The sequence below is a fragment of the Notamacropus eugenii genome, chromosome 2 (genome assembly GCF_028372415.1).
Source record: "Notamacropus eugenii isolate mMacEug1 chromosome 2, mMacEug1.pri_v2, whole genome shotgun sequence".
Classification (NCBI taxonomy): domain Eukaryota; kingdom Metazoa; phylum Chordata; class Mammalia; order Diprotodontia; family Macropodidae; genus Notamacropus; species Notamacropus eugenii.
The window spans coordinates 495,234,946-495,257,064 of record NC_092873.1 but is presented as its reverse complement, the minus strand read 5'-3'; the positions used below and the strand labels follow the sequence as shown (position 1 = coordinate 495,257,064).

General features: G+C 36.6%; 1 protein-coding gene across 2 annotated transcripts in view; it reads left to right on the top strand.

Annotated features, from left to right (window-relative positions):
- Nucleotides 1-22,119, top strand: part of COL24A1 (collagen type XXIV alpha 1 chain) — a 376,860-nt gene that overhangs the window by 285,884 nt on the left and 68,857 nt on the right. For both annotated transcript variants that reach the window (XM_072648923.1, XM_072648922.1), the window contains exons 39-46: nt 3,117-3,170; nt 4,768-4,875; nt 9,072-9,125; nt 9,390-9,443; nt 11,233-11,289; nt 16,227-16,280; nt 21,763-21,816; nt 21,919-21,972. In XM_072648923.1, the coding sequence (XP_072505024.1) occupies nt 3,117-3,170; nt 4,768-4,875; nt 9,072-9,125; nt 9,390-9,443; nt 11,233-11,289; nt 16,227-16,280; nt 21,763-21,816; nt 21,919-21,972 (489 nt within the window). The remainder of the gene's footprint in view (nt 1-3,116; nt 3,171-4,767; nt 4,876-9,071; nt 9,126-9,389; nt 9,444-11,232; nt 11,290-16,226; nt 16,281-21,762; nt 21,817-21,918; nt 21,973-22,119) is intronic.

The window sequence follows — 22,119 nt, the reverse complement described above, 5'->3', positions numbered from 1 at the left end:
TCTATGGATAATGTCCTTTATAGCACTTCTCTCAGAATCACAGAATTTAAGAAATGAAAGGAATTGTTCTCTTTTCCCTTCCACTCAGCTGAAACTACTCTTTTCACAATTGCCAATGATCTCTTAATGGTTGAATCTGATGCCCCTTCTCAGTCCTCATCTTTCCAGATTTCTCTACAGCATTTGACACTACAGAACACTCCATTCTCCTAAATACTCTCTCTTTCCTCATTTCCTTGATTGTGCTTTCTCTTGCTTCCCTGTCTGGCCTCTCCTTCTAAGTCTTTTTTTCTGAATTATAATCTAGGTCCCACTCCCTAACTGTGAGAATCCCTGAGGCTCTGACCTAAAACCTCTTCTTTTCTCTCTTTGTAACTTCTCTCAGTAATCTCCTTCATTCCCTTGGGCTCAGTTATGGTTTCTAAGTTGTTGTTGTTGTATTTGTCCTTCATTCTCGAAGAGTACCATGACATCAAGATGATGAATGACTTGAAGTTGACTTTGATTTGAGTGAGGAAGGGCTGTGCAAGGTCACTAACCTCACTTTCTCCTCCTGAGCCATCTGGGCCCAGAGGCCTGATATTTATCAGGATGACTAGAGATGACCCAAGATGCAGTGGGAGACTCTGGCTCTTTCAGGCTAAAGTCTTATCACATTCTCACTTTGAGTGAGATACACCCATGAATTCTTTAAGTAGAGAACTCCCAGATTTACTTATCCAACCTCTAGTCTCTCTCTTGAGTTCCAGACCTGCATTACCAATTCCCTATTGACTATTTCTAACTAGATATCATAGAAGCATCTCAAACTGAACATTTCCCAAACATGCTTTCTTGTCTTTACCCAAAAACCTTTCCTTCTTCCTAAGGCCTCTATTTCTGTCAAGGATATTACCATCCTTCTCATTACTTAGGTTTTCAAACTCAGCTTTGTCCTTCTCTCTTCCCTCTTCTTCACCTCTCTTACCCAGTCAGGTGCCAAGTCTTATTGCTGCTGCCTCCATCACATCTGTCCTATCTGTCCTCCTTCTAATTTGGACCCCTATCACCTCTTGTCTGGAAGCTAGGTGGTGCAGTGGAGGGAGAACTGGGCCTGGATTCATTCAATATTTTGACTCCTTCCTGCCAAGCTAGTTACATAAAAGATCATCACAAAAAGCAAGTAGCAAGTAAATCCATTTGCCTGAACAAATAAAAAACAGAATTATGAAGAATCATATTGATTAGAATATATCAGAAAAAAATACACATGGTGATCGAGCTCTACCACTGGAAATGGGACTAGTTCTGCTCAAACCAAAGGATAAGGTCTCTGATTTCACCTAAGAGGAAATTCTCTAAAATTTCCAGTGATATAAAATGGAACTCAGAGACATATTGATTCAGCTTCCTCTAAGTGTCTGTAGCTTCTAAAGTCTCACTCTTCTTCCCCATGTATTCAGAGTTGGACTTAGAGTGAATCTGGAATCACAAGTATTATTTCCCAGAGAAGAAAACAAGTTCTCTCTACCAATTAGGAGAAACACATGTAGAATGCCTGTTGATTGGCTAGAAGCCCCTCTTCTGCATCTCTGGGAGTCTCTGACTTCCCTCAAGACTCTGCTCAAAGGCATTACTCTACATGAGACTTTTCCTGATCCCTTCTAATGTTCCTATGCATCTACTTTGTGCTTAACTTGTCTGCCCCATGAGAATGTAAACTTTTTAAAGTCAGGGACTCTTTTTGTTTTCTTTTGTATCCCATGTACTTAACACACAGAGCACCTGATGAATAGTAAGTCATGTAATAAGTGCTTGTTGATTGATTGATCTAAAACCTAATTAGCATTAGTTCAATTCAACAAGCATTTATTTAGTACCTACTAGTGCAAGGCTACTTACTAAGGACGCAAAAACACAAATGAAACTACCTGCCTTCCAGAAGTTTACAATCTACTGGGAAGATCCAGTATATACAAAGGTAAATATAGTACAGGGAAAATGAAGAAGGAGAGAGTGTGCTAACAACTAGGGAAAATCAGACAATGCTTCACCAAAGATGTGAAACTTGAATGTGAGCTGAACACTTAAGGAAAATAAGGATTCTGAGAGGTAAAGAAAAGAAAGAAAGACTTCACAGGCACTCTGTGTGAAAGCAATTGGAGATGAAAGATGGAACTGATAGTTCAAATGCGGAGTTCTTGAAAATCAATAATACCAATAAGATGGAAAGGTAAGTGTGAGCCAGATTGTCGGGGGCTTTAAATGCCAGGCCAAGGTACTTGTATTTTACCTATAAGCAAATGAATCGTGGAGTGATTTGGAGTGGGAGAAGAATGTTCAAAAGGCAGCCAGGCGGTTCAGTGAACAGAGAATTGATCGGACCAGGAATAAGGAAATCCTGAGTTCAAATGTAGCCTTAGATACTAGCTATGTGACCCAGGACAAGTCACTTACTTCCTGTTTGCCTTAATCCACTGGAGGTGGAAATTAGCAAGCCATTCCAATACCTCTGCCAAGAAAAATCTATGGTTAATATTTGGTGTGCATGGTGGTCCATACGATCACAAAGAGATCTGAACAACTGAACATTTGAATGTTCAAATATGTACCTTAAATCCTAGTACCAAATCCAAGTGAAAATGAAGTCAGTCAATTCCCCTACCTGTAAATGGCTTTAGAAAAGAATTCAGATTTCTAGTGAGATGTTTAATGTATTTGATGGTAAAGACCATGAACAACAGTTCTTTGGTAATCCGAGCACATCTGTACTAAGCACATAGTAGGTACTCAGTGAAGACGTGGAGTTAAATTGAATTGGCCTCAGGTGAATTAAATTACGATCTCCCTAGTTAAAATGTTTATCCTAAAAACAGCATTTATTTTCTTGCCAAGCTAAAGTTAGTATCTTTGCTTCTATATGTATCATTTTTTAATCTACAACTCTCAATCCTCTCCTTGTGCTATCGGTTTAAATTGCTCTTGTAATTTGTACAAGGAAGAGATTGTTGAAAAGTTTCCAACTTTCATTGAAAAGTGAACACTTCACAAGTATTTTCTAACATAATAATTAATGCAAAAACTCTAGGTAGCTTTGTTCTTAATTCTCTGTTTCTTCTTCCCTCATAAATAACCAGGGGCCAGAAGGAACTGTGGGAAATCCAGGTCAAAGGGGTCGCCCAGGAAAAAAGGTAACATCTGACCTTTTTATGTATTCTTCCTTCAAGTTTTGTCTTCTTCTTATTTTGACAAGTCAAAGTTCCACAAGATGGTGCCATTTTCCATAGCTATGCTACCAAAAGGTTTTCTGACTCTTGGCCCAAGGACATTCATTAGTTAAGAACTCTCTCTAGAGCAAAAGTTCAGATGGAAAGTGCACACTTGGATAAACAAAGCCTTAATTTCACTTGGACTATACAGCCATTCTTTTTCAAATTTGCGGATGATCCTGACCCTTTGCTCTGACTCCTCCTTGCTGGCCTTCTTTTAAGGCCTTTTGTGAACTCACAGGTCCTGGGTAGCAAAAGAAATAAGTGAAAATCAAGTCAAGTTGATTTTGCTACATGTTAATGGCTCTAGGAAAGGACTTAGTGGGAGAATTATATTGATAAAAATTATCTGTGGATTTCCATTCTCCATTATTTCACTGGCCTCAAACTGCAAGGTTAAGGGTTAACTGTGTTTGTTACCAAAATATACTGAAAGTCAAGTGTGCTTTCTGTTGCAAACCCATGTGATATTTTTCTGGTAAGAAAAGTGGATGTGCTGTTTAATTATTATAGTGTGCTGTAATGGAAAATTCATCTCAGAGTAGAATTGAGAGTTTTAGACTTTTGATTAATATAGAGAAATGTTTTCATAAATCTGTTACTGGACCATATCCATCCCAGAAATATATTATATTTGACTTTAGCCTACACCATATATCCAGTTTTAAAAGACTGAATTCTAGTACTTCTGCCAACATACATCTAGTCCATCTGCCACATAATCTTTGTTGGAATGGAGAGATGAAAAAAAAACAAAACAAATCTCCATCACTGTTCTGGAACGTGAAAATAATATCAGCCATGGGCTCTCTTTTCACCATCCATAACCATCGAGTCTAAAGTCAGCACTAAGAATTAGAAATCAAGTAGGATAACCTTGTTACTGGAGACTAAACTCCTGGGAAAAGACAATAAAACTTCATCGGTGTCCAAAATGGATCATGGATACTGTACATTCTGGCTGTGGCCAAAGTTTAGATTTCCTCTTTATCCATTTCATTTTTCCAGAAAGTGAATAATGACATTTATGTGTGTCTAAGAACAGATCCATTTTTAGACCAGCTCAGTCAGTATTATGGAAAACAGAAGGTAGATTTCAAAGAAGTTTAAAATTACATGATACATGCATTTAGAAAGTAATCAGAAGCCTTCATCACACCATTCTGTTATATCTTACCAAATAATGGGTGAGTCTGAGAATACACAATTGGAGATCTTTGGTCTTCTTTGCATTAAGCAGATTTCAATAACTTTGAAGAGTTCAACTTTCCTAAAGCAAAAATTTTCCTAAAGAAAAGATTTAATTTGAAAATGAACAGTAGACATTACTGGCTTGTTTTACCAAAATGAGTTTTCATTGCACCCTTCAAAGAATTTTTTAAAAATGTAATACTAAGTTAAAGCAAAGTTTCTATTTTGAGAATTCTTTTGGGGTCATTTAGGTATGTGGTTGAAACCGTTATTTTTATAAAATATGAATTTTTTCTGTCTCTTTTTCAATCCCTGATGATACAAACAGGGAGAAAAGGGACACTTGGGATCAGCAGGAGAAATTGGAAGCACAGGTGCTCCGGGCCAAATTGGGGAAATTGGTCCTAAAGGTGCCAGAGGAACCAGAGGTCCTGTGGTTAGTACTTGTTTATTTTCCAGGTCTATGTATCTATAACCACAAGTGGAAAAGAAAATGTGCGTCTGTCTCCCTCAAGCCTCATCCCTTGATGGACTTTACAGAGATGGCAGCCTTTCCATTGAAAATAATCCACCTCTATAGTACAGGGAGCATTGTGAACATTCCACAATAGTTGAATGGTTTAGTGGTTTTGGGATGTGAGGAATTGATGAAAAAAGTCCCCCAACTAAAACAAGAAATAAATTATGAAGTAAAGTCAAATATGAGCAAACTGTACTTTACAACCAATGTAGGTACATTACCTGCCTAGCATTGAAAACTTATTCTGTGGAAGTATCTATAGAAAACTAGGTTGTCATTTTAGATAAATTGCTATGAAAATAATGTTCAATTGACATTAGGGTTTCCCAACATCTGTGTTATCCCCTGGTTATTTTATTTAATGACATGATCAATCTTCCTAAGAATACAAGTCCATCACTTATCTTTTTCATGAATCTCCTTTAGGATGAAAAACGGTATATAGCACACCTCATTCAAACCCATCACAATAAAAAGAATATGGCCAACACATTTGGGTGAACTCTCAAAATCACAGAGTGATTGAGAAGAAAAAAAAATCTAAATGAGATGATATTGTCTTCTGTCTGTTTCAGAAACTTCCTAAAATGTGTTACAATGTTTTACTTAGTTTCCATTTAAATGGCATAAGTATTAGACCTTTAACTAAGGTATTCGGAGAACATTGGATAATTTTGTACTTCTTATGATATTGAGAGCTAAGAACTTTTAGCTCTATAAAGAGACTTCTAAAAATGTTCTCTATCTTACAATTCTTTGGAAATATCATGTCTATAATGTCTGAAAATGAAGAGTTAAATCTAACGCTTATCATTAACAGAAATGACTTCTAATTTCCCATAAGTTAAGCAGGAACTAATGTTATAAAATGTTTCTAGTTATGTATCTCAGATCAGAATTGGATCCTAACTGATTCTCAGTTATTCTCAGTCTAGTGCTCTTCTGGTAAAGTTTCAGGGCTCCATAATGAAGTGACGCAACCCAGTCTAGCAGAAAAAAACCCAGTCCTTAGAAATCATCTAGCCACTGTTCTCCCCACCACACCACCTAACTTCCACATGTAATAAAAGCCACGACAGGTACAGTGAGTTGCTGGAAGTCACTCAGGTACAATGTAGAGGAACCGAGATTCAAACCTAGACCTTCTGACTCCAAATCCTGTAGTGTATCATTACTACTACTCACCATCAGAAGATTTGCTAAGGTTCGTTTTAAATTAAGATTCTTTAATTCCATCTTATTGCTCCTGATTTTCACTCATTTAATCTCTCTAAATTACCAATGCCTCTTGATATTCAGCCTAACTGGGGAGTAATGTGAGTGATTTTTTAAACAAACATCCTAACACTTATACTTTTAAATAATCATTGTCCCCTTCAAAGAAATTTCTTAAGAAGGATTTATGTGTGCATATGGAAATATAAAATATATATGTAATTTATACACGCAAATATATGTATACACAAATACATCCATTTCAATATAGCTTTAATAATATTTCAGTCTACCTTTACTCCAAATCATTTTGGAACTCTTGTGAGACTGGCTTCAAAGTCTGTATCTCATGCTTTAGGACTGCAGTCAGCGATGGCATATGTTCATTCTTTGAGGCTGATTTTTACTTAGATGCAACCAAACATTGCTTGGTGCCAAGTCTGTTGAATTCAAAGGCAGATCAAGTTCATTGCTACTATTTTGGGTAAAAAGAAGTATGATTATAAGGTCAAGAAGTTTACACACTGGCTCTGAACATATTTTTATAAAGAAAAATTCCAAAAGTCATTAATCTTCCACATGTACAGCTTCCCAAGGTGACAGGTAACTTAGAATAACATTCCTTTTTAAAAATAATATTTTTTGTGTTAGTCCTATTAATTTATAATCATGCCTTGTATAGAGAATGTTAGAGCTGAAAGGGACCTGAAAGTTCATCTAAAGAGTCCAGTTCCCTCTTTTTTAAAAAAAATGAGGAAACTGAGGCTTAGAAAATCATTTAGTTGCCCAGAGTCACACAGTTAGCAAACAATGGAGCCAAGGATGTAAACCAAGTGTTCTGATCTCTTATCAAGTGTTCTTGGCATGTACCACATGATTATCAACCCTAAAGGTGGTTAAGTGATACAGTGGAATCAGGAAAACTTTAGTTCAAATTTTGCTTTAGACATCAGCTGTGCGACCATGGGCAAATCACTTAACCTTTCTGAGCCTGTTTTCTTATCTGTAAAGTGAATACGTTGGACTTCATGGTTTCTAAGGTCCCTTAAAGACCTAAATCTATAATCCTGGGATATATGCTTTCTTTATGTAAATTTACATTAGTAAAGTAATTTATTAGTTCCTTCACTGTTTCCTCATAGGACAGAATGGCATATAGTATATGCAAAGAGTAGTATGTATTTTTGTTCTTGTCTTATTATCCTTGTGGTTTTGCTTTATTTATAAAAATGCACTGCTAAATTTATGAGGAAAAAGGTGGCATCACTTTCCTTGTCTCTCCTTCCTCCAGTCACTTATTTTGAAAAGCAAAACATTTAGAATTACTTGGCAACCTCTAAGAACTTTAGCTTCATAAAGTGACTTTGAAAACAATCTTTATCTTACTATTCTTTGAAAAGGTCACGTCCATAATGTTTGAAATTAAACCGTTAAATCTAATGCTTGTCAAACGCATCTGATTTTCCATAAATTAAGAAATAACTTATTTTATAAAATGTTCCTACTTGTATGTCTCAGATCAGAATTGGATTCTAACTGAATAATTGTCAGTTGGGTGCTCTGCTGGTGAAGTTTTAGGGGCAGTGAGACAATGCTATCTGGTCCATTAGCCTAGACTAGAAGTCAAGATCCCTAGGTTCTAGTGTCTGACTCTGAAACTGACAAATTCCATAAACTTAGGCAAGTCTTTAAAGGTTCTGAATCTTAGTTTGCTCCTTGGTAAAATGGTGATAATCATATGTGTCCCACTCACATCTCAGTAGACCTGTGGTAAGCATCAAATAAGGTAATCAATATAAGAGGAATTTGACAATTTAAAACTCCTTAATAAACAATGCAAAATAGTATTTCCCCAGTTGCCTGAGCAAGACTTCCAGTAGAAGAGTAGCCTATTAATGCATGCACAGGATTGGACTGGCACATGAACTACTTTGCACATAGCAGGTACTTAGCAAGCATTGGTTGGATTGAATTGAATTGGGATAGATGACCCCTAAAAGCTCTTCCAATTTTGAGATTCAGTGATTTGTCTTCACTTAAATTCAACCACCATGGTGGGGTATCTACTCACCCCTACAAGAGCAACAAAATTGATCAGAAATTCAACCAGCTATATCAGCATTTGGATACACTCTGAGAAATTTTGTTTTCCTTATCTTCAAATATAATTACAGACTCAAAGGGGCAAAAATTGACAGTCTTTACATTCCAAATTTTGAAACTTTTGTTGTATTAAATTTTCTTTTTTACTCTGAATTTAACAGTGATTAACAAAAATAAGCATTCCAACATACAAAAAAGAACAAGTATAAGAAATTTAACTTCTATTATGTATAGTTTGTCTCTCAAGCATGTGAGTGAATAATTTTACAAAGCAGTCACACAGCTACTATGTACACATATCTCCTCCACTTTTTTGTTTTCCTTACATTTAAAAAATGCTCTGTTGTTGCTCTTTTTTTAAATACGTATCAGTAGCCACTATCCTACCACCACCTCAAAAAGAAGCCCTCTCTTATAATAAATGTTATACATGTCTTCCACCAACTTAGACCTAAAAAAAATTTCTAAGTTTTCTCTTGGGCACCATAGAAATCCCACAACTGACAGTATTCCTGCTAATATGATTAAGGATACTAATGCACATACTAAGAAGAAAACCAAAAACATATTTTTTTTCACTTCTCCAGTACAGAATAGTCTGAGCCAAAGCAGGAATAAATTATTATCTTTTGCTTTCACCATTCAAATTAGGTATTGCAAACCACACACACACACACACACACACACACACACACACACACACACATATGTAAGGAACTATTAAAAGAATAACATCTAGAAAATGCATGGAGTTGGCTCTATTTACTATCATTGATTTTTCCCTTTGTCTATAGGGAAATTTAGGATTAATGGGACCTAAAGGGGAACCAGGAATTCCAGGATATGCGGTAAGGATTTCCATTATGAAACATGAGTCTATCTGTTTATAAGTATGTTTGTGTTTGATAGACAGCATCCTCAAGGGAAACATGCATATGAAATCCCCATGCTAAACTCTAATGGCATAGTGAAATACCATCACCCTGCACAGCAAATCCCTTCTCTATCATAGAAGAATATAAGGTCTGATGACATGAGCTTGAAACTGAGACAGACAAAGCACTTGGAAGCAGATCAATGTATTTCCTACTCAGTGGTTTTCTCTTTCTTAGGGCCATCCTGGTCAGCCAGGACCTCCTGGGTTGCCAGGACCTAAAGGAGAAAAGGTGGGTTCACTGGATTTTTGCCTCATCATTATCTTAAATGATTAAGTTTAAAACATAGAATTTGTGGATCCCCATCCCCCACCACAAAAAGTCAGGAAATTTCTCCAAAAAATAAAGAAGAAATTGTATTCACACTGGGAAAGAACTGAAAATTTCAAAGGAAAATGACATAACCTTTAACATATACCCCATTGCCATATCCACAGAGACATTTCTCATATGCCATGAATTATTATTCACCACCAGACTCTGGGTCCATCATTGCTTCCCATCTCCTTTCTTGTACTGAGACCATTGGAGTTTCTACGTCTGCTAGAGCTCTGTCCTCAGTGCTTCCCCAATGCCGATACTAATCCTTGGGAACTGGCATCAGGTACCTGGGTCTAGCTACACAGACAGGGGTTGCCTTCCTCTACCTGGATCTACTCTTCACATATCCAAAATGAAATCAGTTAAGAGTCTCCATTCAGGGATCCATCTCTTCATTCTTTAAATTCAGTCCACTATATTAAACACCCACTGTATACTTAAAACAACCATTCTAAGCGTCCTTTTCCCCCCACTCAACGTCACTCGCACAGTAACTATTTGACACTCTTACTGATACCCTTAGGAGACATCTCACTACAACCAAATCACAAATGATGACATGGTATGGGAGTTGGGAAGGGCGGAACATAGGAGGAGATAACTGATGATTGAGGACTGCTCAAAGCATATAGAATCTTCCCCAGGATTCTCAGCCTTAAGAAAAAAGCAACTTCCAAAAATTTTAAAATAATACATTCTTCATGATGTTAAATCAGATATTACTGTAAGTCAATTTTTGAAAGGGCAATTATTATATCTTAGAACCTAGAATTGGAAGGGATTTTAAAAGTTATCTAGTCTATCTTCATCAGTATACAGATGAGAAAACCACTCTCATGGTTTTGGGGTGCCTGAGAGACCACAGGGCATAAGAGATAAAGGGCAGGCTTAGAATCTAAGCAGGGGGCTCAAATCTCACCTCTGGCACCTTCTGGCTTCATAACCAAGCACAAGCTACTTAACCTCTCATTGCTTTAAGCAGCTTTCCAAGGTTGGCGAGAAGGTACCAACCTGTACTGGGAAAGGAAATGTTTTCCCAGAAATGAGATCACAGTTCCAGTCCTTAGCCCTATTCTGTGTGCTCCAATTTGTAGAAGCAGGGACATGTCCTACTCTCTTCTAGGTCTATTAATATCCCTTTCAAAGTCTATTAAATTAATTTCTACAAGTAAACATTCATTCAATAAATACCTATTAAGTGTCTCGTGCAGATGGCACTGTGCTACACATCTTGAAGGAGCTCAAGTTTAGATAAGGCTTTTGCACATCTGAACATTCAAGCTACTAGAGATAAGACACAAACACACTTATGATACTTGATATGTTTTCATGTGGAATGACGATTTATCACTAATTATGGTACATGCATAATAAGGATTTCTGGTGCCTTAGGAATAACTACAACAGAGGTTAGTATCATGGGAAACCTCACACTTGACTCTCAATGTTACCGTGCTGTTTTCTGTGTAACTGATCCAGATCAGCATTTTAAATATGAAACATGTACACTGAGATTACATACAAAGTAGTATGTGCTTATTTGAGGAGAATTTTGCTTTAAAGACAAAAGCAAGCTATATCATTCATGGAATTTAATGTTCAAATAATTATGCTTTCTTGGGTGTTGGGGATTTTTTTAAGAGTTGTGGAAGGACTGGTGTATTGTTTTTATCTTTCACGTCATCGTTCTTCATTTTAGGGTTATCCAGGAGAAGATAACAAAGTTCTAGGACTGCCGGGGCCCCTAGGTGAACCAGTAGGTCTTTTTCTACATACTGTTTTCATGTTTCCAAATAAAATAAGATTCACCACACTGACAGCATGCTTTGATCTTTTTGATCTATTATATATAACTTGCTCTTCCTTTTCAACATATAATAAGATTATCATGTAAATTTTTTCTTCCTTCCTCCCTTTTGTGTCATCGGACACAAATATTATAAATTATTATAATTATTATGACTCATAATAAAGGCTCTTTGCAGTGGGGATTTTATTCAAAGTATTAGTACAAAGGTTAATGTTGAAGGAAAGATATAGGAGGAAACAGGCAATATGAAAACAAAAGATATCAATTTAAATGTCTTTGGAAAAAAATATCCACAGAAATGGATAATTATCTACTATGACAAAATACAATGATATTCCACTTTAATGGGGGTTTAACAGAGCTACTTCAATGGAGGTTATCAAGGAAGAAGTTTGGTTTAGAAAAGTTATGCAAATTTTGAGAAATATTTCATATTCATCAAATTGAAAGTTTTTTGAGAGTTCTCAAAAGTCTACCCTATGAGTGCTTTATGGTTTTCTACCCATCTACTGGCAAAACAATTCCAGACCCCTTCTGACCACCTACTGGAATCATAGGTTTACAGCTGAAAGGGACCTTCATGACTATTCAACCCAACCTTACCATTTTGTAGATTAGGAAACTGAGGCTCAGGAAAGATAAATGGGCTTGCTCAAGATCACATGAGTAGTAAGTTATCAAAACAGAATTCAGACTCTAGCTTGCTGATTCCAAAGACAGTTCAGTTTCCATGGTACCATGTTACTTCTCAAGAACCAAGACTTTATGGAAGTATAGTCTGTATAGCCTCCTCTGTAGGCAGTTTAAAAAAGACTGATTTAATAATAACAGCCCACATTTATACAGCTATTTGCAACTTACTGCAATAACTTCCTAGTTTATCTCCCTCCCTCAAATCTCATTCTATTCCATCCTCCACATGGTCGCCAAAGTGATTATCCAAAAACATAGGTCGGACCATGGTACCACCTACTCTATAAACTCCAGTGGTTCCTCATATCCTCTGGGATCAAATATAACCTCCTCTACTTGGTATTTAAAGCATTTCACAAATTTCCCCCTTCCTATTTCTCCAATCTTCTGTCACATTACTCTGTAGTTCAACTCTATCAGCCTGCTTAGCATCTCTCAGACATGATTCTCCCTCTTCTCTCACTGTTACTTCTTGCTGGCAGTCCCCCATTCCTACAATGCTTTCCTTCCACACTTCTGTCTCTTGGAATCCTTGGTTTTCTTTAAAACTTTGATCGTGTACCACTTCTGGAGAAGTTATTTCCTACCACTCCCACCTTTCCCAACTGGTACAACTGGTACCAGCCCAGTTGATACAGTTAATGGGCATGATTGCTAATGCCTTCCCATCCAAGGTTACCTTGTATCTGCTTTGGATTGTATCTTGTAGATGCTCATAAAGGTATATTGTCTTCCCTGGCTAGACTATAAGCTGCTTGAAAGCACTCAGCACAATGCCTGACATAGTAAAGACTTAAGGGTTTACAGAACATTTCTCTCATATTAGCTCCATGAGTTAGATAATGCAAATACGATCTTTTGTTGCAGTTGATGTGACTCAAGTTCTAGGTATATGAGGATTATTTAAAGGAATTAGGAACATTTAACCTGAAGGAAAAAAGACTTGGCAATGTCCTCATGTATTTGAAGGACTGCCATATGGAAAAGGAATCAGATTTGTTCCATTTGGACTGAAGGGCAGAACCAGGAGCAATGGATGCAACTCTCAAAAGCCAAATTTAGCCTCAATATCAGGACAAACTTCCTCATTCTTTTCAATTCAACAAATATTTCCTAAACACATACTAGCCTGGAAGGAACAGAGTCATCTAGGTAGTATGATGCATACAGGTTTGCACCTGAAATCAGGGAGACCATGGTTAAATAAGGTAACAGAATCGACAAAATTAGGCAACTGGTTAGATATGAATGGGGAGAATGGAAAACATGAGTAAGAGGAAAGAGTCAAAGAAGATTTCAAGAATGAGAAACTGGACAACTAAAAGAATGGGGGTACCCTCAGTAAAATTAGAGAAATCTAGAGAAAAAGATAGGTTTGGAAAGAAATCAAGATAACTGTTTTGAACCTGATGAATTTGAGATGCCAGTGGAATCCAGGTGGAGATGTCCAGCTGGTGATTTGGGACAAGAAAGACATTAGAGTTAGATGTTTAAATTTAGGAGACATCGATGTAAAGATGGATAGGTAGATAAAACATTTATTAAGCACTTATTATGTTCCAGGCACAATAATAAGTAATAGAGATTAAAATGTAAGCAAGTAAGGTAATCCTCACCCTCAAAGTATTTACATTCTGATGGAGGAAGACTACATTTAGGGATATTGCAGAGCAAAGTAGAGGATGGGAGAAAAAGGGTAGTCATGGGTGAGGGGGAGGGTGGGCAATCCAACAGACAGAGAAAAGAGGAATCCATAGAGAGCTGAGGCCAGAGTGGTGTGAAGCATGACTGAGGTTTCTTCCAGAATGGTGGTCCAAGAGAGAAAGTTACCAATGAGGAAAGAGGGATTTAAGAGGGAGGTTTTCCAGGGTGATAATTCAGTGGACAAGGAAGAGGTGAAATCCATTGACAGTCAAGGTGAGAGTGAGATGAAGTATGACTGGAGTTCTTCCCAAAATGGTGGTAAGTGAATTTATGGAAGCCAAGGAATCATTAACAAATGTAATCCAGAAAGAAGTCTTAAGAAAATCCACAGTTAAAGTCTGACAAGGGATAACATATAGCAAAGAAGACTCCATTGGGTTAATATGTTTGGAATGAACTCAGTTGGCATGGTTGAATGACTCTTCAACAGCATTTAGGAGCACATCAGCAGAAATGAAAAAGGTGAATTGTAGAGGTAACCTAATCTCAGAGTTTGGCAAGATGTGATTTGTGATATCACAAAAAAGCAAGAAATTGAAGGGTCAAGCATAATATATAGTCAAAATGGTCATAGGGTCAAAAGTGTTAGAGATCCAAGTGAGACCAGTGAAGGAAGGGAATAGGAAAAAAGAGAGGAAGACAAATCACAGTGAGAATCAGTAATAAGTTTGAGAGGAATGAGGTAGAAAAACAGAAAGAAAGGTAGGGGATTATGATCAGAGAGAGGAGTTTCAGAGTTCTGGATTATGCAGGTAGCAGTTATGAATGATAATGACATAAAAATGACAACCAACCAGTAGTTAATGTAGAATCAAGGCATAGATTATGAGATTTGAAGATGCTGATGAATTGGGAGTCTAGAATGTTAAGGGAACATCAAATATATATATATATCAAAGTCCCTGAGTATAAGGTAAGAGGTTAGGGGGGAAAGGAAGAGATAATAAAATCCTTAAGAAAGGAAGGACAATAATTTGGGAGGAAAGTGACAAAGTAGAAGAGACTACTTCATAAAGGGGCAGGTTTTCCTCACTAGAAAGATATTCAGGCAGAGGTTGGATGATCACGTATCAGGTATCTTATAGAGGAGATTCTTACTCTAGTATGGGTTTGACCATATAGCCTATAATTAAATCCAGTCATTACATGAAAAAGAGCAAAGGATTTAGAATTAGAAGGGATCTTTAATGTCATCTAGTCAAACCCCCTAAATTAATATGTAAGAAAACTGAGTCCCAGAAAGGTTAATAAGGTCACATGGTAGTTAGTACTAGAATCAAGATTGACATCCGGGTGCTCTGAATTCAATGCTTCTTTCCAATTATGTGCAGGTAACTGAAATGTTTTTTGGTTTGTCTATTAAATATCTTCTGACTTCTCAAAAACTCTTATCTAAGTAAAACTGGTTTAGAAGAAACCAAATGAAGTAGAACCATTAAAAATTTTGCTTGTTATTATTTAAATTTGAATAGATCCAAGATCAAATTATGTCCCTAGAAAAATGTTAATTGTCTACAATAACCTAATATAATAACTAGGTTGTAATCTTGATCAGGTTGTAATCAGGTTGTAATCTTGATTCCTAACACCAGTGTTACCAAGGGGTCTGTTAAGAGGTAGATGTAATTCCTGGCTCATGAATATCCATGGTATCTGATGACTACATTCATAGTTTAGTGAGTTTAGAAATACCAACTTAGTTTCAAATATGAGTTGTGTGTTTTGACATCTGGTTTCAACTTGAGTATCAGTACACAATTGAAGTAGCCAATAAATACTAGCATATTTAAATAGATATTTGAGTAAATTGTATAGCAAATTATGAGAACAGCTCATAATATTAAATGTATATGTGCTCCCAAAGGAATGTTTGAAACATTTTTATAAGCATGATGTTTGCTTGGTTGGTTTCTGCCTGGAGGGTTTAGGATTGATGTTTGTCTGTAGAATTTCCCATAAATTTAGGGGTAAACAATGCATTTCTGGGTAAGAATGTCACAGAAAAATGAACTGTAATATACCCTTTAAAGACCCTTAATGTAGCCATGAGGAGCTAATAGATTTCATTATTTTAGTCATTTAACAAAATTCTGTTTGTTTCCAATTACTGTGATGTCATTTATAAAACACATGCATATGCTTCCAGGGTCAGACAATTTGCTCATCTGACAATGCAGGCTGTTTAGCTGAGCCTTGTTTCCTCACGTTTTTTTCCCAGGCCAGTCATTCCACAAGCTCGTTCTTCCTTTAGTCTTTGTGTAAGTTTGTTGCTTCCCACAGTTGGAAGATCTTGGTCTCATCAAAATCCATTCTATTTCTATAGGTCCTTATTATTGACTGGGATCAAACAAACTATCCAACATTTGGCTTATGTGTTTCTTCAAATTTTTGGCAAAAAAAAAAAGCTCTACTAAGTATATCAAATGAGTTCAAGAATACTTGAGTTCAGCTGTAAAACTCATTCTGTATGTGTGTGGTCTCTATAGGGTCCAATAGGCAAACGAGGAGAAAGAGGAGAATCTGGAGCTGAAGGATATAAGGTAATAACAACAGGATAAATGTCTCCTTTCAAATTTTATAAAGACATGATCTTGGCTTTATTTGGTTTAAAATTGCAAGTGATTTCTCCTTTTTGTAGAGATATGGTGGACTATGGGTGCAGAATGTTTTATGCATTATCAGGTGCAAGTCTATTTTACTTGATGTTATTTTTGTTACAAAGATATGTATTGGGAAGTTGGTGAAGAAAAAACAAAAATCATTAACACTTTTGTGAGTATAAAACAAAATCATATTTGTAAAGTTTTTTACAAAGCTTGAAAGTGCTATGCAATTGCTACTTATCATTATTATTAAATGTAGCAGATATGTGGGAAAGGATTCAGTCTCAGAAAAGACCATCAGATTTGTGCATTTATTTTAGACAAAGCAATTTCGCTTGAGTGATGAGGTTGGAAGCCAGACTTGCAAGAAGCTGAGGAATGAAAGAAGAGTATGTGAAAGCAGTGTAGCCCAAAGATTTTGACTAATAAAGGAAGGAGAGGTACAGACTTTCAACTATTAACCATTTTTGTTGTGTGCTTCCTAGTTCAGATAAAATATTCCTTGGCAGAGAAAACACAAAAGCAAAGACTTTCTTCTCTTCATTCTCTGTTATCATCATCCTATTCTCCTTAGTAAGGAGTAGTCCTACCCTCTTCTTTCTCCTATTCCATGTTCATCTAAAACATCCCTTTCTGTTGTCCTTAGCATTCATTGTTAGCCTCAACTTGTGTTGTACTTCTTTAAGAGCCCCTGTTTCTTTTTCCTTTAGCCACAGTTGTTTTCCCAATATACTCCTTCCCTCAATGGAACCTGGCCTTGAACCAAAGAAAACAGTTAAGCAAAACTGGCACCATGTCCACATCTGACAGCATATGCAAGATTCCACACCCAAAGCCTTCCATCTCCCTACCATGTGGAAAGAAGGGTATTTCATAATCTATCCTCTGAGATCAACCAATTAAATTAAATTAAACAAATATTTATGGCACTGAATCTGAGATCAGTTCCTTTTTAGTTTGGGGTTCATTTATTTACATTATTGGAGTCATGTATATTCTTCTAATGGATCTGTTTTCTTGGCCCTGTACCCATCGATTCACATGTTTCTCTTAATACTTCCTATAAACTATTTCTTATGGCATGACTACATTCTATTATGTGCATTTACCAAAATTTGTTCATCCATTCTTCAACCATTGGGTACCCTGTTTTGTTTCCAATTTTTTTCTACCACAAAAGTCCTGTTTTGATTATTTTGCTGTGGTCTTTGACCTCCTTGAAGCATATTCCTAGGAATAAGATTCCTAGATTATGAGGAAACATAGTGAATAAAATGTCTAAGGACTTTTCTCACTTATTTTCAAATTGTTTTCCAGAAGTTTGGACTAATTTATAGTTCCAGTACATTTAGGGTGTATTACTATCTTACCATAGTTCCTCAAATATTGACTTTTCCCATCTTTTATCATTGTTGCAAACCTTGATACTTTTCTTACAAGACTATGCTACATTTTTATATTTATCCCATTTCCCATCTTTCTTTCTTTCTTTATCTTTTCATGTGCACATGTCTTGTGTCCCTAAGTAGTTATGTACATTTTAAGATAAGAACTGTGTTTCATTCTTCTTTTAATCTTTCACAGTGCTTAGGACCAAGCCTTACTTGACTAAACATGTTATCAACAGGAGGAATTGATTGGTTTGGCCTTTTTCCCATGGTAAAATCTCAGTAACCATATTTGGAGGAGAAACTCAGATTAGCCAAACTGGTTGATAAATGTAGATTATTGATATTTGGGTTTTCTTAAGATAGAAAATGTGAAATTCTTATTATAATATCTTTTCTGAAAAATAAATTTTTTACCCCAGTGACAGTACAAATTTAAGATAGTTATAAATAACTCCAGTTTCTGTTCTGATAATAGCCACTTTGTGTTTATACTTTTTAGGGAAAACCTGTCAAAAATATTTTAAAAAATATAAATTTGTTTTACATGTCATTTATCTCAACTAACATTATTTTAATTCAAGAAGCCCCAAGGGCTTCTTTTGAAGGTTTTTTTATCTACATTACAAGACACCAATTGCTTCCAACAAATTTTAAAGCCCATATGATTCCATCTTAATCTTTTCTGTGCAAACTTCCTAACATATCCAGTAGGAAATCCAGTTTTAGTAATATCCCTTTTTATTCTCTGCCAGCTAAACTGCATGGTGCGGCCAAGGCAAAAACTAAATCAATCTATTGGCTGCCAAATGAAGAGTTTCCTACCCTAATGTGAGATGAAAGACTTCATTTCACCTATAACTGGATAGCTAAAACCAGATCTCGATTACTTCCCAGACTCCAGACAGTCTGGCATTCTTCACTAGGACCTACCAAATGAAGAATGTTTCCACTGGGCTCACACTATGGCCTCTTCTTCCTCCTTCCGCATTCCTCCTGCCATTATGGGGTTTCAACACTGGCCACTTCCATGTGTTTCACAAACTTGTTTAATCAACAGATCCCTTCCTCTCTTCTTTCTTCATTCCCTCCCATTTGGATCTGGAGCCCATTTCATTCTGTTTACTGATGGCTCCACTTTAAGCAATCAGCTAACCAAGGCCAGCCAACCTGCTGATTTTATTGTTCTGACATTTGAAAGTCATGAAGCATGCCTAGCCTCGCCTAGTCAAGTTTTACAAAATACAACTTTGATTCATATGAGAAGAAAAAACAAGCTTTGTTGATAGTTGTATTATCCCCCGTAGCCTCCAGACTTTTAGGGGGTAGTCTTCTGAGATGTTTAATTTTCTCTTTGGACATTATGTGTTGACTGATTACCCCAAGATGAGCCTATTATTATCATCAGACTTAAAAAAACTTCTAAATTTGTTTTTGATTTACAATCACAGTCAACTCACAATTAGCCATACTACTAGATAGGAGCAGCAGGATGGATAATTCAAAACAATGGATAATGCAAATATCATTTATGTTGGCCTTTGAAAAGCATTTGGTTGGATTTTTTTTTTTGTATTGTTCATTGTCTTTGCTAACCATGACAGGAGCAGTTAGGTGGTACAGTAGATAGAGTGCCAAGACTGGATTTGAGAAGACCTGAATTGAAATCTAATTTCAGACACCCTGGGCAAGTCACTTAACTCTGTTTGCCTCAGTTTTCTCATCTGTGAGATGTGCTGTAGAAGGAAATGGGTAACTACTCCAGGGTCTTTGCCAAGGAAACCCCCAAAAGGGGTCACGAAGGGTCAGACACAACCGAAAACAACTAAAGCAACTATGATTAAAAAAAAGTTAGTGTTCTGTTTTGGATATAAAGAAATGGAGACCGACAGGGGTTGAATTTTGTTCATTGATGATGTGCCTCACTTTATCTGACTTGTCATTTTTGTATAGTATAAATAAAATTACATAGATTCAGCCTCTTTCATCCAAAAATTTACAGCCTATGCTGGATAGATTGATCATTTAGCATATTCTGCCATTTATTTCTATAAGTATTTAGTGTGTCTGCCACAGTCAAGGTATTGTGCTAGATTCTGAGAGTCCTAGATTCAGAATTGGAAGGGACCCTAAAGTCATTGAGTGCAAGCCCATTATTTTACTGATGGAGAGAGTGGGGCCCAGAAGTGTTAAGTGATTCCCCTAGGGTAACAAGCAAGATTCAAACCTACTGACTCCAGGTCATTGCTCTGTCTTCTACTTCACACTACACTACTTCCCTACAAACAAAAGAACGCCAGTACTCCAGGGGATTGTCTCTTACTGGGAGAGGGAAGTATAAATGCAAATACTAAACCAATATAAGAATGTACAGTAAAGTATCTTTAGCTTTTAGTCAAAGCATTGTGATCTATATAAGAATATTTTAAGTAAGAGAGAAATGGGAGATCAAGACTAAGTAAGTAATTGAGATCCATACCCAGTAAAGCATCCATATCTATCCTAAGCACAGCAAGGAATAAATCTCTCACCAATCTGGAAGGGCTTCATGAATGTCACACAGCCAGGGTAATCACAGAGCCATGATTAGAGCTCCCAGGCTTGAGTTTCAACAGCTTTGAATGTTTCTCTGCTTCTCTCTAGTGAAAGTTTGAGTTTCAGAAACTCTCCTTTTTGAATTGATTCTTTCTTCCATCAGAAGCATGGGTAGCTAACCATCTTTAGTAAAACTATATCTCATCAGCTTTTCACACTGAAATTTCTTTTGTTGCATTTTAGACACTGAACTGAGTTCTTTATCACGGAGTTGGAATTTGGTGTCAGGAGCACATATTTCCTTCCAAGGAAGCAACAAAGTCAGACCTTCTAATGAGAACATCCAAAACTTATCCCTATGTGTTTTGTTCATACTGCCCTTAGCTCAGGGGAAGAAACAAATCCAGGATCTTTTTTCCTCTAAAATCAATTGTCTTTTTGGACGTGAGAAGTGAGAAGGAAGGAATCTGAGGTGACCAAAACAGTGGGAGAGGGTACTGGGGAGTGCCCATTTCTGAAATACTTGCTGTACAAATCTTACCTGATTTATTCCTCCTGGATGCCAGCTTCTTTCTGTTTACACATTTTAAAAAGGAAACGTGGCAACTTGGCATTCCTTCTTATGAGAAACAGGATGATGGCAGATTCCTGAATGTCAAAGTAATTTGTTATTTCTAAACATTGTGCACAGTAATTACTCCCATTCTTCAATGCAGCAAATCCACTATCCAAACATCTATGTCTTTAGCACATCAGGTTGGAGGCCATGGTACACCCCCCAGTATGGGAATAGTTTTAGTAACATGACTTCCTTCTTATATTCTTTATTACCTTACTTTGGTAGAGGTCATGGAGGTACATGGAGGAAAAAAAGAAGACAATATCTACCCTTCATTACAGCATTAGTCACTATGCTCTTTAATATTTCTGATGATCATAACCTTTGTGGTAATTAAATTGAATTTTATAACATCTCCCTATGAGCTTAAATAACACCTGTCTGTTCTTCAATGCCTCTCCTGCAGTACTTCTGTGATATTTTCATTGTGGGTACCTCATCCGATAATATATATTGCAACCCTCTTTTTTGTCTCAGGAGAAGTTTTACAAGTTGCTTTAGCCAAAAAATTCATTATCTGATATCTAACTTTCTAGTAATATGCCTCTGTAACTTCTTTTTGGATGATTCATGACCTATCAGACCTGCTTGGGAAGAAGCCTCAATTAAATGCTAAGATTCTAAAGAAGGAACCCTATTTATAAAAATCACAATTTATAAGCTGAAAGGAACCTTAGAGATCATTTAGTTCAACTACACCATCCTCCAGCTGGGGAAACCAAGGTACAGAAAAGTAATCATTGATTTGCAAAAAGTCACAGTTGGCTAGTGGTAGGATAAGAACTCAAACCTCCAACTCACAGTATACTATTCTTTTCATGATACTATTGCTGCCTTCGCCCCAAATTCACTAAAATATTGTACTATCTGTTCCAAGGGTCATGTCGGTGTGCCAGGACCAAGAGGAGCCATTGGGCAACAAGGGGCCCCAGTAAGTTTTAACAATACTTGTTATTTTTTAGGTATTTTTTTTAAAAGATGATTTCTAAGAACTCCTTTTCATGTATGTTTTTTGTTTTGGTTCCTGACAAAGGGTGAACCAGGTGAAATGGGTGAACCAGGACCTAAAGGAGAGAAAGGAGCTGAAGTAAGTGAAATGCATTGAAAGGGATTTCAAATTTGTCTTTTTTTCTTTTGTAGGGAAGAAGGTGAGGAGTAGGCTTTAAACAATCATTTGCCATTCAAAAACTGAATATACCTGAATTGCGTGTGAGTTAACAGTGAGGCCAAAGCA